At 45.1% G+C, this 20,130-nt stretch overlaps 1 protein-coding gene across 7 annotated transcripts in view; it reads right to left on the bottom strand.

Annotated features, from left to right (window-relative positions):
• Nucleotides 1–20,130, bottom strand: part of SETD3 (SET domain containing 3, actin N3(tau)-histidine methyltransferase) — a 99,028-nt gene that overhangs the window by 10,633 nt on the left and 68,265 nt on the right. For all 7 annotated transcript variants that reach the window (XM_003408624.4, XM_010588845.3, XM_010588844.3 and 4 more), the window contains 2 exons: nt 5,523–5,581; nt 4,574–4,688 (listed from right to left, as the gene is read on the bottom strand). In XM_003408624.4, the coding sequence (XP_003408672.1) occupies nt 4,574–4,688; nt 5,523–5,581 (174 nt within the window). The remainder of the gene's footprint in view (nt 1–4,573; nt 4,689–5,522; nt 5,582–20,130) is intronic.

Here is a 20,130-nt window from a genome sequence, read left to right as displayed (position 1 = left end):
GCAGAGAGCAGGTTGTGGGGGCCACCTGCGGCTGTCTCTTTGCTCGGCTTCCCTGGGAGCACCGTCTCCACGAGCACACACCACGTCACACTCTGTACGCAAGGCAGCATCCTCTCCCGTGTACCCCAATCACAGAGCACGCTCAGCAGGCAGGGTCCACATCAGTGTTCCAGCGTCATTTACACACAAAAATTAAACACCACACACACACACCCTCAAGATGTAAACAGTGAGGGTCTGCGATAATGTCAATTTTCTTCTTTGCACTTTCCTGTGTTTTCCAAGTTTTCCTCAGTAAGTATGTGTCATGTCACTTTCATCACTGGGGGGGGGCGGGGTGTATCAAATACAATTTGGGAGAAAAAAAAGCACCAGAAAGAAGGAGCAGATTTTGGTTGATTTCTTTCTGGTATTTTTCTAGGCATGGGAAACACTTTCTACAACCATATATTCACCTGTGTGCACTCATTCCAAATGCCAGGCACCGGGGATTTAGCAAGAAACCTAACAGACAAAAACCTCCCTGCATTCTAATGGGGGCGGGGGTATGCAGAAACCAAAGGCGGGCAGACAGGATACAGACAAGGGAGGGAAGGCCGGCAGGGAAGGAAGGGCAGGCTCCGAGGAGTGTGCTGTCACTTCAGACACACACACGGGGCACAAATGCCCCAGGCAGGAGGTGCTGGCCCCACCTTACAGAGGAAGAGGGAGAGGTTCCAACTTTAGGGAGCATGGCCAAGGCCCCAGAAATCTGAGTTTTGGCCTGAGGCAGGGGCAGTAAACTGGCAGAACCAGGACTCAAACTCAGGTCAGCCTGGCTACTTAGAACAAACTATTTTTCAACAGTGTTCCTGGGCTTTTTCCACCTAAAATATACATTTTCTTTGAAAAAACCTCAAACATTTCAGAATGTACTACCAGCATGTTACATTGTTTGAGTTGCTGCGGCACTGCCCCAGGGCCCTCCTGTTTGCCAGACTGTCAGAGGTCTGTGCTGTCCAGACCCCGGGCAGCCTGCAGGGTCCCCACAAGCCACACCAGCAGCGCACCGTCCCCTGCGTTTGTTTTCTGGAGAGTTAGTCTTGATTAGAGATGTAAAAAGAAAGCGTACTCACTAGAGAACTGGTAGATGGACTGGATGGAGACGGAATAAATACCCTAGATGCTGGGGGAGTGAAGGAGGGAGGAAGAGAAGGATGGAGGGAGGGAAAGAGGGAGGAAGGAAGGGAGGCAGGAACGGGCAGGCACCCCTATGCAGGATGGTTCTGTCTAGCTTTTGGGTTGGCAAAGACCTTGTGCTTCCCGATCCCCAAACCCATTGCCACGGAGTGGACTCCGACTCATAGTGACACAATACACTTTGACTGGGCGCTAGGAAGCACCCCCTAGTGTCTGCTGTGGGTACTACTGCTGTTACCCAGCATTTCCTTGTCCTATCTAAGCAGTTCTCTCCAGGGGCCTCCAGACTTTTCGATGCACAGACACAAAAACCTTAAAATAAGAGCCTCACTCAGTTATGCTTGAATTTCTGACACCCCTTCATCCTGACTGGTACTTGGAGTCACAGATTCAAATTAGAGAGCTGATCACGCCAACACACTTTATATACTGGAACCAACGTGCCAGGGGCCATTCAGTCAGTTCTGATTCATGGCGACCCCTGTGTGTCAGAGAAGAACTGTGCTCCACAGGGTTTTCAATGGCTGGTTTTTGGAAAGTCGGCTGCCAGGCCTTTCTCCCAAGGCGCCTTTGAGTAGATTTGAACTGCCAGCCTTTTGGTTAGCAGCCAAGCACTTAACTGTGTGTGTCACCCAGGGACTCAGGAACTAATACCAGATCAAACCAAACTCACTGCTGCTGAGTTGGCTCGGACTCAGAAGGACCCTACCGGACAGGGCGGAACTGCCCGTACAGCTTTCATGGCTGTCATCTTCACAGAAGCAGATCGCCGCATCTTCCTCCCACGGAGCAGCTGGTGTGTTCAAACCGCGGGCCTTTCAGCTAGCAGCCAAGTGCTTAACCACTACACCACCAGGGAACTAATATGGTGGCCTCTAAACCTCACAGGGGCGTCCTTCTCTGTATAAACTGAACGATCTCAAAAAAGGAAACCTGCTACTTATGTTCATTTTGAACAAATCTTTAAAAATTTAAAGATCTATTCTGTTTTACACCTTAGTACCATACTTGCAAATGTATCTAAGTTTGCTTCTCCAGGTGGCTAGGACCGTAGTTCACATTCACCAGAATCCAGCCAAAGTGTTTCCCTTTTATTCTCTGTATTTCCTCACTGCTCCTGGTTAGGAGTTACTGTCACCGACTTGATTCTTCTGTTTCCACTACCATAACCAGGTTTTTTGGGGCATTGTTAGAGGCAGACAGCGTTGCTGGGTTACAAATTTCTACCTACGCCCTCAGTGATAGTCAGGATAGACAGACAATGAGAGAATGAGCATCAGGATAGACACACACAAAAAAGAAAACCTCTTGTCTGAAAAGCTGAGCCTTAATTTCAAGTACCTCATTTTTTAAAAAAGAAATTAACTGTTAATATGTATAATATACAACTTTGCAGTGTTAAAATAGAATTTCTCAAATTCTATTAGACAAAATCTTCCATGAAGTGTTCTAATTACAATGGGAAGCGGTTCGACATAGGGGTGGAGTTAGGAACAAGGGAAGAAAGAGGACGAGCGTCCTGCAGAACCATCTGAGGGTCAGCTGTGTGTCTGCAGGTTAGAGACCGTGGGGACAGCAGCAGGGGAGACACAGCCTCAGTGGTCATCAATCCATTATTTTTATTTTGAGATAAGCTAACGTTTCTTGTTAGTAAGGGGGAAAAGTGCATCATTTAACCTCATTTACGTGGAAGCCACACAAAAACTAGTGCTTGTGTTGTGTCCACGCGCACCAGGAGCAAATGCAAAACGGAAGGACTGGAGCAACTCCCACTAAGCCACCAGCTGCAGTGACCTCGGGGCAGGTGGCCTGTGGACTCCGGGGAAGCTGGGGGCCAGGGCCGGGGGAGGAGGTGATCACTTTCTAATACAGACGCTCTGTACTATTTATTTTTGCTTATTTACAGTACAACATAAAAAAATTTTTTTAATTTTATAAATAAAAATAATTAAGTCTTTAAATGATTCTAATGTTCGATCAAGTTTGAGAAGCAATGACCTAATCTACAAAGTGAAAAGGACTACAGCCAGATATTGAAAGGCTACAGCCAGATATTGAAAGGCTACAGCCAGATATTGAAAGGCTACAGCCAGATACTAAAAGACTACAGCCAGACAGTAAAAGCTATTTGGAAAATTTTAAAAACTTCAAACTTATGAACAGTTCACATAATCTCTGAAGAAAAAAAAATAAAGAACAAAGAATATAAATCTTATTCATTCACAAAGATGAATCATAAAACATGCTACCGTTCTTAGTACTGCTGATCAAGTTAAATATGTCTAAATTTAGGCAAAAATATAATTATAAAAGTGGAACTATCCTTTCTCTCTACAACTTAAACACTTTCAAGACTCAAGAGTCAAGAGCGTACTTATTGCTAGACCTTCCCCAGTCAGCGCTAGGATATTCTATCGCAAGTGCCTAGCAATCATCACACATCTTCTGGCCATTTTGTAGAATTAGATGTGAAATACTCACTTACAGCATTTTTGGGTCTATTTATAATCCTACTAATATAACAAAGACAGTTGACATTAAGAAAAGATGAAGGAAGCATGTACCAGACCCGTATACGAGTATAATGTTTAAAAAATTCAAAATATTCTGGTTCATCCTTTTCTGTCTACTAAAATGAGGAAGTCTCTCTCAAACAACCTCAAACCAGGCTGCTGACGGGAATCCCAAGAATGCTGAAAAAGTCTGTCTTCTCCCTTTACTAACTGCAGTGAAGGGGAAGAACGAAGTGTCCAGGTCTTCTTGACATCCCCTACCCAGCACTTCCCACCTGCACTGATGCCAAGCGACTCCTACATTCAAGGGCCAGGAGCCAAGCATGCGAGCCCCCATCACCCTTCCCCGTCAACACCAGGCAGTTAGCACCCGCTCCTGGACAAAAGCAGCATCACAGACACAGACAAGGGTTTGTCAGCATCCCAGGGGAAGGGCTAGAGGGCAGGAGCGAATCAGAGACAAGTACTATAAGAGGCAGCAAAGAAAGAAAAAGAGGAACATAGAAAGGAAAACGAGAAAGACAGGCTTTTCAATAAATCAGTATTTTAAAAAGAAAAGAAAAAAGGAGCATTGTTTCAGTGTATGGCACGGTAAGATAAGAATGACTGTTTAGGGTGAATTACAGCTTCGCAAATAAATGCAGTTCACTGTGAATTCTGAAAGTTGTCTGAGATTCAAGTTAAATGAATGCGGTAAAAGGAAAATACCCACTTCTCTTCGTGGGAGGCAGGCGGGGGTGGCACGGTTTGGTGTCTTCTTTTTTGGAGGGAATTAGTAAGGGGAGAAGTCGAGGGTTAAAAACCAGCAAACATTACGGGTAGGTGGCATATTCCGCTTGAAACTTAACAATAGCTTAAACCCAGCACAGAGGAGCCCTTACCAGGCCGTTGGTGTGATTACACATGTCCCACAACGGAATCAGAGCAAGGGTCACCCGGGAACCATCCTCTGTGGGAATCTGGTTTTGTCTTGTCATAACAGAGGACACAGCCCACCTATAACAGTAAAAAGAAAAGGTGAATTAAGGTCAGCACCTCTAAACGCCTACCTCAGTAAGAATAACCAGAAATTTAGGTCTGACTCCTCACAAATTTTCAAGCCCTTTTCCTAAGCACCAAAGGTAATGTTTGGCCTTCGCCACCATTTAAAATTAAATCTAGGGTTGAGGGGGGCGTGGGGAGAGTGAAAGGTGAAAGACAGCCGGGGAAACCAGTGACTAAGGGAGGGTATTGTGGGAAGGAGGGCGGGAAACAGAAGCTGAAGGCCCTGGCCCCCCATGCCCTGAATTCCCAGTGGGTCTTCCCTGCTGGCCAAACTGCCTTCCCCGAGCTGACCCTCCCCTCCTTTACCCAAACACTCACCGCACCCATTTCAACCCTCAACCAAAAGCGAACTCTGTACCTCCTTTCTGACATCCACTAAGAAATAGCGGAACTCTATTTCTTCTTATTTTGTACAGCGAATCAAATCTTTTTGTTCAAAAAGAAGTCCCCACTTTATACTGAAACAGTCTACTTAAAAGAAAAAGAAAAAGCCCTCATGACCTCCTCACCCTAATCCTGATCTCAAGGTTCACAAATCCCCCACCACTGCAGGTTAGTGGCAATTTCTGCCTGGCCGTTAAATGCCCATACTTAGCCACGCCGTTCATCACTCTGACTTCGGAAAGACGATCTCTGCTTCCATGCTTTAAATGGTCACAGCAGGTCACTTCCGACTGAAGTATTTCCCTCTCTTCCAAGATCCCACATTCACTCAGAAACCCCCCCTCAACGCACACGCACGCAGGCACACGGACACACCTCACACACAACATACATCACACCAACCTGTAGTCCTCATAAGTGAAAGAGTCCTTCAAGGGCAGTTTGTTGGCATGAGGATGGGTCTGGGAATTAGAAGTTTGAGAAAGCAGAGGTGAAAAGAGAAAGCGGGAAAAGGAATCAGTCAGCAGAATTGCATTATTTAGCTGCTAACAGATCCTAACAAGAGCCAAACGAAGCGGCGGCGTCCGGCCCACTCTGAGGCATCATCACGCTATCATGTTCTCATGCATCACCGTCAACTTAATGTGCTGTCCCCAGCAGCTGCCATAAACCTGCTTCTTCATCTCTCCACACTGGAACCCACAGGCACCACACAAAAATACGACTTAAGGCGGACTGACTTCACAAAGGGCGGGCACGCCCAGGCTGAGGACCCCTGATGGAGCGTGGACCCGGTGTCAGCCCTGCCTTCCTGTGTACCTTTCTGCCTTTGGGGGCGATGTCAAATCTCTTCCACCAACAAAAAGGACAGTGAAAGGCACTCTAATGCATGGAACGTTCTCTCATTGTCTCGGACTTAAATCATGCGGATGGGGATCGACTTGTTACGACGCACAAATGAATTATATTCACGGACAACGTGGCTCAAGTGTAGAAAATCAAGAAAAACACAGTTTTGTGAAAGTACAAAATAAAATTTCCAAGGAAATAAGACAAAGATAAAATGAGGATCAAAATATTTAAATTTTACTACTTTCTTTCTTCTGGACAAAAGAAAAGAACATTTGATAAAAATACCCAAAACTTCACACTGAAGAGAAAATTTTATACATTTCACATTCTCTCTTTACAACACCTCCACCTTAGACCTTCCAAGAACTTACAAACTTTGTCTCAATTAAGAAATTAAAAGCTGTAACGGCATAATTTTAATCTCCAGTTTCAATTACAGGCTGATAGACAGATTGCAGTAAGCGATCAAGTGAACAAATGGCATTTCTGAGACACAAATGGAACCGGCTGGGGCTGTGTCCGCGCCGCCGTTGCTACGTGGAGGCCGGGGTGCAGCAGCCTTTACTCCCAACGCATCCGCATCCCAGCTCGGAGATTTATCCTCTCGCTGTAATGTACTCGCTGGCACCGCAAGCAGGACAGTAGGGGATGAGGTAAAAGTGGCGCAAACCGTAAATCAATTAGAAAACAAAGGCAAATCATATATTACAAAAGACTGCCAATTGGGTGTGAGCTCCCAGGTGCCTTCTCTCCCTTAGCTCAATTTTAACTCTTTGGAAGGAAGTCAAAATATAAAAATGTATTCACGTAATCTCTAAAATGTAGGTCTGTGATAATAAAAATGAAATTAAGGGAAACATATTTTAAGTCAATATATAAAATGCCATATTGCCTAGAGGCATTTCTAACTGTTACAGGAATACCAGGCAATCCTTTCTCTGGGAGGAAAAAAAAAAGGACAAAATCAATGCCATGGTCAACTACATCCCCCAAATCCGAGAAGACAAGCTTCGTACTCCTTTCACCTGTAACAACCAAGATGAAGGCACGTTGTAAGAGTCCTAAAGTGTTTTCCATTTAATTATTAAGCTCACCACAACAGTGTTCAAGTTGGTCACTACAAAGCTACAAATTTAACAAGTAAGGCCCACTTCTCGCCCCAAAATGAATTTGATCATTAAAAGCACCACAGAAAAATTCAGGGACCTTAAAGAAAAGGAACTCTATTGCTAAAATTTCTTTTCGCTAACGAATAGTGAAACTTCAATTATCTGATCTCCTGGGCATACTGCAAGTCCCATCTCTTCTCAGACTACAGGAGGTGAGAAAGCTTTGTTATGTTTGTTATTTTAAAATGTTTTAATCCATTAAAACTGGAATTCACTAAGGAATTCTGGAAGTTGGTAAATTCCAATGTTAAATCTCACAAGCACAACATTAGAACAACAACAAAAAAAGGTCTGATTTATTAAATACGAGAAAAGATGGCGATTTTCAACATTGGGCTGCTGGATATCAAAACGGCTTGAGGGAGAATCTTCCAGGACTAAGATCTTTAAATGCTCCTACCAGCCTTGGCCCCTACAAAATCCATTCAAATAACAAGGGCAGTCTCATCAGCGGCCAGTGAGATGAAAAACGTTTCCCTCTTTGTGTGTATATACGTTTCTCACCCAACACTTAAGCTCGTGCGCAGTCTGATGAAGTCGTAAAGAAAACTCAAGGAAAAAAACGTGCAAAAGCATTCTTCGGATTAATTTTGAAGAGTATTTTGGCTGCAGGGTTATGTAATGTTTGCAGAACCTGTTAGCAATAGTCATTCTTATCTGCTTAAAAAAAACAGGGTGTGCATACTCTACTTAATTTTGGTATAAAAAGCTATTCTGCCACAGAAACATGCACTTAACAGTTCCACCGAAGCAAAATTGGACACCAGAGGAAGGCAAGGAACTTCCATTTCGACAGGCTCTCACTACCATGACACTACCGCCACCTGCTGGCATCATGGCAGAATAGCTACAGTCTCGGAGTTCTCTATCTCCCAGGGCAAGGCCTTCGGAGCAACTTACTGTAAACCAAAACCTGGTCTACCCAGAAAGGCCGCTACTGTTTCAGCTAAAATCTGGTTTCTAAAAAGTCTATCCTACCTCTAAAACTTATTACGTAATAGTTTTACACAGACCTTGAGGGAGTCAAACAGCAAAAATGATTTGCATGTGAGAAATACTTAATTTTGAAAATAAACGTTCTCACATTTCTGGGAAAAAATGAACAAGAAAAGGAAAAACATCTATTCCCAACTATTTTTATTTAAGCTCTGGACAGAGTGATTTTTTTTTTTTTTTTTTTTAAATACCAAGCCTTTTCCCTGTTGAAAACCGGGTCCATGCTGATATTAATCTGAAGCTACGTGCAAACTCCTAAAATGTCCTCAGCTGAAGCCTTCAGGCTCACACACGACACTTCACAGGGCAAAGCCCTTCACGTGTTTTGTGATCACGACATGACTTCCCCAGAAAGGTTTTTCTACCTGAACTTTAAAAATAACAATGCAAAATTAAAACAGAAAACACAGGTTTTGCTGGCACTTAGTTTTGGCCGTGGCTGTAGTTTCCTAGATACAGGTAGACCTGGGAGGGGTGAGGAGGCTCCCACACAGCTCCTACCTGGCCACTGGCAGGAAGGCCACAGAGACGGGGCTCGCAGAAAGCAGGGCCACAGCAGAGCAGGCCACGGGGTCTGCCCAAGCACTAAAGGCACCCTCCATCCCCAGTAAATACGGGCTTAGAAACGCGCCACGGATTTCCTGCTCACTTTGTAAGCGGCTTTTTTTTTAGTATTTTTATGCTTTCCTGAGCATAACAAATGTTTGAAGTTGGAGAAATGAACAACTGCTACAGCTCCTAATCAGACCTGCAGCATTCAAGAGCTCGCTTTTTAAGAGGACTCTTTCCTCGTAGGCCAAGGCAGGCACTTCCCCTCTTCCTTCAAAAGGAGGTGTTCCATGGGAGACATGGTCCCGAGGACAAAATAATCACTCTGTTTGGGAAAGATTAATATCTAAAATGGTTTGTTTAGCTTCAATAAAAAAGAGCAATATTGCTAAATATGTAAGTATGACATTTTGAAGCATTTACCGTAGTGCACGGGTCTGGTGGCTATGCTTAAGGAAATTAAAAACCACTACGGTCAGCACATTTGATCCTTATTAAAGTTCTATCTCGAACTATCACTCACGTAAAACAAAAATAAACCAAGAAGAAATTTAAATAAAACCTATGGATTACAAGAAGTTTGAAGACGGAAAAAACGAACAACATTCTGGTTTAAAAAAATTGATTTAGCGTGCAGCTTCTCTTCATAGTCCCTTGATAAAAATGAAATCTCCCTAACAAACACTTAATAAAACCTGTCAATATCTCTGGGAAGAAAAATGACACAAATGCATTAAGTATTAAATACCCTTGGAAAAAGTCACATATTCCATGAATTTTTGATGTACTATCTTGACATTAATGTAAAACCTTGATATTTATAATTGACAGATATTTAATAAAGTATAAAAGAAGACGGCTGCTGTGCAGCATGCAAATTGCCCAGGTTGATCAGAAGCGAGCAACGCAGACGGGCACGCACACTAGATAAACAGTTAATGTGTGTTCCGCGAGTCAGCTGCAGTCTTGCTTGAAGCTCAGACAACAAGCCTTTGTGGAGAACCAAACTGAGCAGAACTCGTCATTATGTGAACTCCTAATTCAGAAACCTCCAGTATGTGAAATCTCTGAAATGCTCCCAGCTCTGCACGGGAACAGAACGCATTTGAGTTCAAGTTGCCTTTTGGTGGTTGTTTTTTAACATTTCACAATAAGTATTTTTTAAATAAAAGATAACCACTTCCTTAAATACCTGAACTTCCTAAAGCAATTAATTCTCATAAGAAACGTATTTAACCCAAAGAAAGATTCAAGACTCTCTGAAGAAGAAGAAGAAGAAAAAAAAGACTAAAACTAATAAGTAGCCTCTAACATGGGCATGTCTCAAAATCAGATCTTTATGTTTCTCAAGAACACTCCTCTCTTAGATCGGTTTTTAAAGAAAACTGAACTGAATACATTAATCATCACCTCCGATGAGGGGTTCTAATATACAAAAAGCTGCTCAGTTCATAAAGATGACTCCTGTGTACAGGATTTTAAAGAATTTTAACGATGCTGTAATTCATAATCAATTGTTAATTTTGCAAAATATAGATGGTAGTCCAATGACGACTTAATGGGGACATGGTATTGGGAATGACAAAACATAATTTAGAAGTTGCACCTAGCTTGTTCTGATAAAAAACTCCAGTGCCCTGCAATTAAATTTTTTAACTAAAATACATGGAGACTGCATTTTGTAAAAATTAACCTAGACTGTATTTTTGCTATACTTAAAAAAAAGCATTTACTAATTTAAAAGGGTCAGTCGGAGTTAACTATCCATGGATCCCCATACCAACTGCCATCAAGTCGATAGCGACCTTATAGGACAGAGTAGAATTGCCCCATTAGGGTTTCCACGGAGCAGCTGGTAGATTTGAGCCACCAACTTCTTGGTTAGCAGCCTGAGCTCTTAACCACTGCACCACCAGGGCTCCAATTATCTACGGACAGACATGTCTAACTCCAGCGACGGTTCCATTTCTTATTTCTGTTGTTGTGTGCTGTCCATTCTGACTCATCGTGATCTACAGGACAGAAGAGAATTGCCCCATAGCGTTTCCTAAACTGTGATCTTTACAGGAGCAGATTACCAGGTCTTTTCTCCTGCGGAGCAGCTGGTGGGTTCGAACCATCGACTTTTTGGTTAGCAGCCAGGTACTTAACTATTGTGCTACCAGGCCCCTTTCTCTTATTTCTACAAGGATAAAATCAGTTACAAAACCTCAGATTTGACTTTTTGGATGGATGCAATTAGAAGTTTCAGAAGTGTGTCTCCACCTCTCAAAACCAAGAAATCTCTGGCACTTTCAATCCCGTCTGCTCAATCCCAAAGCCGGCCAATCCTGTGGCATCCTCTGGAAGCCACCATGGATCCCTGTGCCTCAGGAAAGGTTCTACTGTTTGCTAACTGGAGAAAGTGGAGAAGTAACAGGAGCTGCATGGACATCCTGAGGACCAAAGAGGCTTCGCTGCTCTCAGTGCAGTTCTGCACCTATCACAGAGCCAGAGAGGGAGAGCAAGAAGGAAAGCGGGATTTCCCTGAAGGAAGTGGACAAAGAAGATATGAGAGAAAAGGGAAACAGAAGGAAGTCAAATTGTGGGCAAATAGCAGAAGATGGCAGGTAGGAAAACAGGAGAAAGGTAGTATAAAAGGAGCGGAGGAATGGTAGAAAGAAAAAGCACCCCACCCCTCCCCAGCCAACAGAGGAAAACTTTAACTACATTTGAGGTTTCCTCTCTATCCCCAAAAGAGGCAGAGTGTAAGACAGGAGATTCCTCGGGGTCAACCAGCTCTCTCGGCCGTATTTCACTTTATAAGACAGGAGATTCCTCGGGGTCAACCAGCTCTCTTGGCCGTATTTCACTTTATAAGACAGGAGATTCCTCAGGGTCAACCAGCTCTCTCGGCCGTATTTCACTTTGTAAGACAGGAGATTCCTCGGGGTCAACCAGCTCTCTCTGCCGTATTTCACTTTATAAGTGGATATAACACAGCTGAACAGAACAACAAGCTACAAAATATCTACTGAACCCAGACTTCAGTTTTGACCATCATAAATCAGAATCAAAGCATGGTTCATGTATTCAGCTCTTGAGGGGAAAAAAAAATCAATTTTTAAGACCTTTATTTTTAAACACAGATTACATCTAACTCTTCAAAGGATTTTTCATCGTAAAATTCCTTCAACTCACTCACTGTTATCAAATGAAAACCGAAATACATCAATACACATTAAGATTTCTGCTTTTTGCTTATATACATAATTTTTCTATAACAAATGCGTATTACCTTAAAAGAGAAATTTTGAAATTCAGAAAATGAGATTAGTGAGGAAGTATCAACACTGTGCAATAAATTTTAGATTTAAATTTTTTAAGATGGAAGAATTGGTTCTTTCATTGGAAGACACTGAAATCTACAACTAAATCAACATCTAGTTTAAATTCAATTGAAATTTGTTGAAATACTGCAAAAGATATGGCTCTCTAGAAACGTTATCAGTTACCATTTATATACCCAGAAGGTGGGCAATCAACTATGAACCAAATTTAGTCAAAATCAACCAACATTTTTGACTGTCAATCACTTATTTACTCAGCAAATATTTACTGACTAAGAAAGAAAAAGCTGAAAATGTGTTAGCACTCGGAATTCATTCATCCAGCAAATGCTTTATTTACCAAGTGTCTGGTGGAAAGCACTCTGTTAGGTGCGAATACGACCGGTAGAGGGAGACATCTTTATTTCCTGGGGAGTACGGGGTACAGCCTAGAGGGCAAAGTCAGATAAATGCCTTAAAAAAAACAAAGATGGTGCCGGATGTTACTGGAAGCAGCAGTTCAAATCCCCCTTCATCAAGGACACCTCCTCTGACCGCCCACAGGCTTCTCCGCCGTGTTCTCCAAGCCTGTTCTCTTACAACTGATCTCTGCTCACCACCTGGTAACTGTGTTCCTGTCTGACTGTCTGATTTCTTTCCCCCACTATGTAAGCTCAAGGAGGGCAGGGATCGTGTCTTTTTTTGACCACCAATGAATCCCCAGTACCTTGCACAGTGCCTCACTCAGAGAAATGGTCTTTCTGCAAAGTTAGGCGGAAGCCCTTCTCTTGCCCTTTCCTCCGGAACGGTGCGCTTGGAAGATTTCCTACCTATCAGCAGTGGCCTAGACAAGAGGTAAGAATGTAAGAAATGATAACCTCCCAAACCACTGTCACTCCAAAGGCCTTGAGAAGTGGGACCAGGAGCTGACACCTCAGGTAATCTGGGTTCCGTGTCCCTCTGCAGAGAGCTCCAGCCCCGTGTGGACACGCACCCACACAGAGACCATGATTACAGGCTTTCAGCTTCCTTTTCTCTGTGCCACTCCTTATGGATAGAGTATTTTTCCCCCATCTAGAGGTCCAGAAGTCTCACTTTTTCCAATCTATCTTTAAACACATTTATTTGAGAACACCTGCCCTGGTGGCGTAGTGGTTAAGAGTTTGGTTGCTAACCAAAAGGTCAGCAGTTCAAATCCATCAGCGACTCCTTGGAAACCCTATGGGGCAATTCTACTCTGTCCTATAGGGCCACTATGAGCGGAACCGACTTGACGGCACCTAACAACAACCCTGTTTTAAAGGAGCTCTAGTGGCACAATGGTTAAGCACTCAGCTGCTAAGCGGTTGGAACCTACCAGATGCTCCGTGGGAGAAAAGACCTGGCAATTTGCTCATGTAAAGGCTACAGCCTAGGAAACCCTATGGAGCAGTTCTATTCTGTCACATGGGGTCTCTATGAGTCTGGATCAACTCAAGGACACACAACCACCACCACCACCCCATTTTAAGAATCCAATGAGGAGCAAAATGGACCAGGCCTGCCAGCCCTCTGGACCAAATGGTTACTATTCCCTGCGCAGCACCCAAGCACAAAGTATGTGTCACTCTGAAAAGGGGAGCCCACAACTTCTGGGTCATCTGGGTGCCTCAGTGCCCATGTCTAAAAAGGGGGTTAGACAAGGTATTTCCATCTTCTTTCATGTTCTTGTTGTTAGCTGCCACTGAGTCAGCCCCCAACTCATAGTGACTCCATGTACAATGGAATGAAACACTGCCCAGTCCTGTGCCATCCGCAAGACAGCTTGCAGATTGGACTCTTGTGATCAGTAGGGTTTTCCATGTATGATTTTCAGAAGTAGACTGCCAGGCCTTTCTTCCTAGTCCATCTCAGTCTGGAAGCTCTGCTGAAACCTGTTCAGCATCAAAGCAACACACAAGCCTCCGCTGACGGACAGGCTGTGGCTGTCCATGAGATAGACAACTGGCCAAGAACTGAACACAGGTCTCCCACATGGAAGGCAAGAACTCCACCACTGGGCCACCACTGCCCCCTTCTTGCTGTTAGATCCTTTTGTTTCTCTGCCTTTTGACACTCCTCCTATAGAAAATATCTCAATCTACTGATTAACTTAAGGACTCTAAACCATGCCCAAACCTCGTCCTCTGATGGGCAGAGATCACCAAGTGATCCCATGCTTGGTAATAAGGTACATCTACTTGCAACTCTTCCATCTTATCATTAAAGAAACCAGAGATAAAAAAATGATAAAAGCAATTATTGTTTTACAAGAACATACCTGCATCAAAAATGCATGCTAAAAGTATTTATCATCAACGTCATGGTGTTTTGTTTTGAACTTCAGCTTAGGTTTTGACAGCTCAGGATAAATACTTTAGACTCTGATTAAACTGATCAGCGAGAGTCACCAGTCATTCGGAAGGGCACTACGACCACCATTATGAAATGGATTTCCTTTACAGGGTAACTGACATTCAGAGCCTGCACACAACCCCTGTCTCAAAGAAGAAGGTAACCTGGCTTGGTACATAGCACAGTTCTCTGTATTTCCAGGGATGAGAGTGGGAAAGAGAGGCAGAAAAGGAGGGACGTAGCTATTAACAATCGCCATTACTAAGCACCCTGTGCAAGGCACTCCTTTAAGAACTTTGCATGTGTTATAGAATTTAATCCTCGCAGTTCCTATGAAACCAGTGCTACTAACAGCCCAGTCTATGACAAGGAAAGTGAGGCTATGCAGCTGATAACTAACAGGGTTGGAACAATGAGCCAGGCAAGTCTTCTTATTTACTTCAGGCAAAAAAATGGCAAACATTCAGTTGTCCGTCTTGTATAAAAAACATCATACAAGTTCTGATACGGTAAATACATATATGTTCTTGTCGAAATTCTAGAAAAATGCTTGGTAAAGACTGCTCTCATTTAAAATTCACCACAGAGATATTCTGAAGGGCATTATAAAGTTTAGAGGCAGGCAATATCAGCAAAACTATGGCTCTGTGAGTCTACTCCTTCCCAAGCCACCAGAAAGGATACCACATTTACTAATAAACTAGTACCCACAGTCATAAAGTCTCATACCTGGCTGGTAATTTAGAGGCTGCCTGCCAAATTCCCTTCATTCTGGACATGAAGAATCCTGGTCCCAGGAAACATGGAATGAGTCATGCATCTTTGTACAAGAGGGTCTGTATAAAATACTCGTACGCTACATTCCTCCACTACGTTTTTAAAAACAGGGGCTCTATTTGGAATTCCCCTTCTGTTGCTATCTTCACTAGAATTATGCCACGGTGGTGTCCCAATGACTCTCAGCATTCCCTAATCTGGAATCCCGACCATTTTCATGTTAACTGTCAACAGCCTTGAAGACACCCCATAGCTTCATCAATCATTAAACCAGTGTATATCCCAAGGTCTTACACTAGCAGCGATCTCTCTGGTTAGTTTCAATTCTCCTTCTAGTTGCCATGCTGTCAGGGAAATGAACATTCGCCCCTTAAATGTTCTGCCTTTAACCCTACAGGAAGTTGAAGAAGTCCAGGAGTGAGGAGTGAACTCAAGGGGTGTACCATGGGATGTAAACACCAGTCCATCAGACGGCTGGGATGCCGATAGAGGTGGGCCAGCTTCCGAGGGGATTGACCAATCTCATGATGAAGGAGGACTGCCAGTGCTCCCTCGTGCACAGGCTGGATGACTTGAGGGGAGCGCCTTGCCTGACACTATTCACATTCCTCCTTTTCTCTATTTCCCAGGGTTAACGTGTGGTCAAAAGGCACCAGCCAAAGAGAAAATCCCCAACACTTTCTCCAGGTCACTTTAGGTAAAGCAGAATGACAAATGTTCCACCCAGAGAAGAAGGGCGAAGTGGCAGGTGAGGCCCAAGCATCTTCTCTGTAACACAGAGTCAATGGCAAAGAGCCACAGCTCTGAAAAGCCTAGGTCACCTTTTCTGTATCTCCTGAAAAGGGAACTTTCAAACACTGCCAGGAGATTTAACAAATAAAACAGATATTTTACTATTACTGGTAAAATGCCCCTATTAAAACTGCATGAACTGTAACGGGGTTATAATTTATTGGGGTCAAAACAGAATGCTATCACAGTACGTCAAGACACAAAGACACTTGCTGGAATAAGCAAATGTCCATGCCTTTAGGCAGAACAGCTCAGAGTTTTCTTTTTGATTAACCAAATTTCACCTTCATCTTCAGTGGATAAAAATTCTCTCTCATTTTCATTAAGAGTCCAAGACAGGAAGCAGAACGCGCTCAGGCACTGTTCCCAAAACAAACAAAACAGGCACCAAGATGTTACTGGAGCCTCTGGTGGTGTAAACCCTGAACACACGCTGCTGCTAACCAAAAGGCTGGCAGTTCAAGTCCACCCAAAGGCACCTCAGAAGAAAGGCCTGGTGATCTACCTCCGAAGAACCAGCCATGAGAACCCTAAGGAGCACGGTCCCACCCCGACACACACGGGGTCGCCCTGCGTTGGAGACGACTCGTTTAGGACGTGACCGGTCCTTGCTGGCTGTTTCTCCATTAGCATTAAAGTTTCTTAGGAAAAGAACTCATCAGACAATTCTTCTGTCAAGTATCGCTATGGCTGGACTAACCCCTGAAGCTGAAAACTGAAAAACTGAAGAGGGTATGAGATCCAGACGAGGAACGGGGCCAGGCCGAACTGTGCAGGGCACGGAGCAGGCGAGCTGGTTTCCAAGGGACAGGAGAGCAAGTGAGCGCCAGGCAGTGCAAGCCACACACCAGGCCTGCCCTGCCCTTCCCATAAAGGTATGCGGTGCCCGTGCTTCCTTAATGAAATGCTTTACTGATCAATCCTGTCAAATGGTTCCACTCTCAGTTTCCAGGGGAAATGCGATCTCACTCGCTAAGAGTAATGCCATTTTGCTGGAGCGATCAATTTCTGGAAACAAATTTTCAATGAAAGGATAGTTTAATCAGTGTGCATCTTTTAAGCACTTACTGTAAAACAGATAATTATTAAATTGTCCACGTGGAACAGACAGCAAGAAATCCAATACACTGACTTAAGTCATCTTTTTGATAGAAACTGACTTTGGATCATAGCCATAGATGAGAAAAGGTTTCAGAAGTGAGTTTTGAAAACTAGGTCAGCTGACTCCTAAGCCTGAGCCCAGGAACTTGGGGAGCGCTCCTATCCAGGGGGCAGGGATAATTCTGGCCAAGACAGAGTGTGAAAGGGGCAGGGTGACCGCTAGAGAGGGATAAGACTGGGTAATGAAATGGGAAGAGCCCTGGAGTCGGGGAGCCACTGTCCCTAGAGACCTTCGGGGGCATACCTCACCAGCAGGGCCATGGGGGAGCCCGGGCTGCAGGCTTGAAGGACTCTGGGGTGCGGGACAGTCCTGGTCAATGTGGTGATGAAAGCTGGGAGCCGGGACCGTATCACAGAGGCTCAGGGACTGTCTGCAAACCAGGGACAGAGCCAGGGTGGGAGGAAAATGAAGGGATGTGGAGGGTCTGTGCATGGAGCCATGTCACCGAGCCCTGACACAGGCCACGGAGGGGCCTTGGCAGGCGGGTGGAGAGGACTCCTCCTTGGAGGGACAAGGGAAGGGTACCAGGAGGCTCAGGGTGGGACAAGGGGAGTGGAGAGTTCTCGTCTCAGTAAGCAGGAGTTGGGGGAGCCCGGGCGTAGCTCCCTCACTGGAGAGACTCTGAAACAACCCCCCAGGGAGCAGACCTGCAAGATGGAAGGGGAGGGCATGAGGGGAGGTCCAGCATCAGCACGTGCAGTGAAGTCAGGATATGGGGACCTGAGTGTGCTCACCAGGGAGCCAGGAGGGCAGTGGGGCAGCTGGACTTTAAGTGTTCTTTACTTCTTTTAAATGTAAACTACACCAGACAAAAAGAAAGGGACTAGAAGTCATTTCCAGGTGGGCTGCCTAGCTGCTGAATTATCACCTGAACAGCACTCCACCCAGTCTGCTCAAGTGACAAGCCTGCTCTCCAGGAAGGAAGCCCAGCAGAGCACCTTTCAGAGTAAGCAACAGCAAGCAGGCCGAGTGCAGACCTTTAACTCTCCTCAGCAGGGGCACCGAGCAGGGCCTGCCCTGGCGGGGCACTGCTGTCTGTCCTGGAGGGCAGCAGCCAGGCGGCAGCAGTCAGGGCCCCGGCCAGCCGGGACTGGGGCCTAAGATTTCCCTGGGCCAGTGTGACATTCTCGGCACACAGTAAACACTCGGTAACTATTCTCCCATCAGCACACTCGCTTCCTGCACGGCCACGGATCCTCCGACTCTAAGTCTGGTACTGGCGGGGGCCCTGCCCAGGCCCAGCGAGCCCAGGCCCAGCGATGGACACAGGCCTATGTGTCGGTAACCAGCAACACAGCCTCTCCAACACAGCCACCTGAGAGGCGGCAGAGTTTAGACTTAGCCTCCAGTCACTCAGGCTGCGGAAGATGGTGCAGCAGAGCCGCCTCGTGAACACTTCACGGAGCTACCACAAAAGGGAAAATCTGTCTTCCCATCTGCACTTCCAGACACACAGAACGAAGTGACATTTTCCAACATCGGTTTTTCCAGATCATTAACTTTGTCAATTAAGGCTCGATGCTCAACAAAATGACCGTTATTTTTTCTATTCACCCTTTAATTTCTCAAGAAAAAAAGTTGCAAAGTCTGGAAGTAATCTTAAATTATTTATCCTTGAAAAAAAAAAAACAAACTTGATGTGGAAAAGAGTCTTCCCCAATTTTTACCACTAATATATAACTTTTCCAGATTGGAGACTGGAATAACTTATCCTTCAGGCACCCTCCCCCATGGGCTCACTTAGCCAAGTCCTAAAAAGGGTTACTATTCCTCTCCTGCCAGCCCTTCACACGCCCTCCAGTGAACCCCTGAATCTGAACACGTGCAGCACTTCATTTCCCGCCTTATCCAACTGCCCTGGAGTTGTGTCACAGCATTCATTCATTCATGCATGCATGCATGCATGCATTCATTCAACAAACATCAGTGGAGGCCCACTCTGAGTGACACACTATGCCAGGAAGTGGAGAAGAAGTGAGCAGGGCTTCCCGTCTGCAGGGAGACAGACACCAGACAGTCTCGACAAGGTGAGTGCAACCAAGGGAAGCAGGGCACGATGGAGTGAGAACAGGAGAAGCGGTGGAGTTGAAGGCTGAGACCCACAGAACAGAAAGGGTGCATTCGGGAGGTGGGGTGGGGGAAGCAGGGCCAGTAGAGGGACTCCTTAGTGCTCCTCCTGAACCTGTCAAACACAAGGTCTAATAAAAACACAAAACCCACTGCCGTCGAGTCGATTCCGACTCATAGCGAGCCTACAGAACAGAGCAGAACTGTCCCCCATAGAGTTCCCAAGGAGCGCCTGGCAGATCTGAACTGCCAACCTCTCGGTTAGCAGCTATAGCACTTAAACACTATGCCACCTAATAAGCACAAATTAACTCCAAGGTCACTGCTGCCACTTCATGTTCCCCCCTGTAAGCCATGAACTGAGTTTGGAGGAAAAGAAACTGCCTATCTAGCAGTGATCACTGACCACTCTATAGATTTCTTCTTTAATTAATCCTTTATTTAAAAAACCAGTACATACAATGAGTCCCCAGGGGGTAAAAAAAAAAAATCTAACAGAAGGATGGAGGTTTGAGTCTATCCAGAGACACCCCGGAAGGAAAACCTGGTGGTCAACGCCCCAAAAACCAGCCACTGAAAACCCTACGGAGCACAGCTCTACTCTGACACACACGGGGTCACCCTGAGCTGGTATCGACCACTGAAAACCCTATGGAGCACACTCTACTCTGACACACACGGGGTCACCATGAGCTGGTATCAACCACTGAAAACCCTACGGAGCACAGCTCTACTCTGACACACATGGGGTCACCATGAGCTGGTATCGACCACTGAAAACCCTACGAAGCACACTCTACTCTGACACACACGGGGTCACCCTGAGCTGGTATCGACCACTGAAAACCCTACAGAGCACAGCTCTACTCTGACACACGTGGGGTCACCATGAGCTGGTATCGACCACTGAAAACCCTACGGAGCACAGCTCTACTCTGACACACACGGGGCCACCATGAGCTGGT

The sequence above is a fragment of the Loxodonta africana genome, chromosome 10, assembly GCF_030014295.1.
Source record: "Loxodonta africana isolate mLoxAfr1 chromosome 10, mLoxAfr1.hap2, whole genome shotgun sequence".
Lineage (NCBI taxonomy): Eukaryota > Metazoa > Chordata > Mammalia > Proboscidea > Elephantidae > Loxodonta > Loxodonta africana.
Note: the sequence above shows the minus strand (reverse complement) of the source record. Positions and strands in the feature narration are given on the sequence as shown.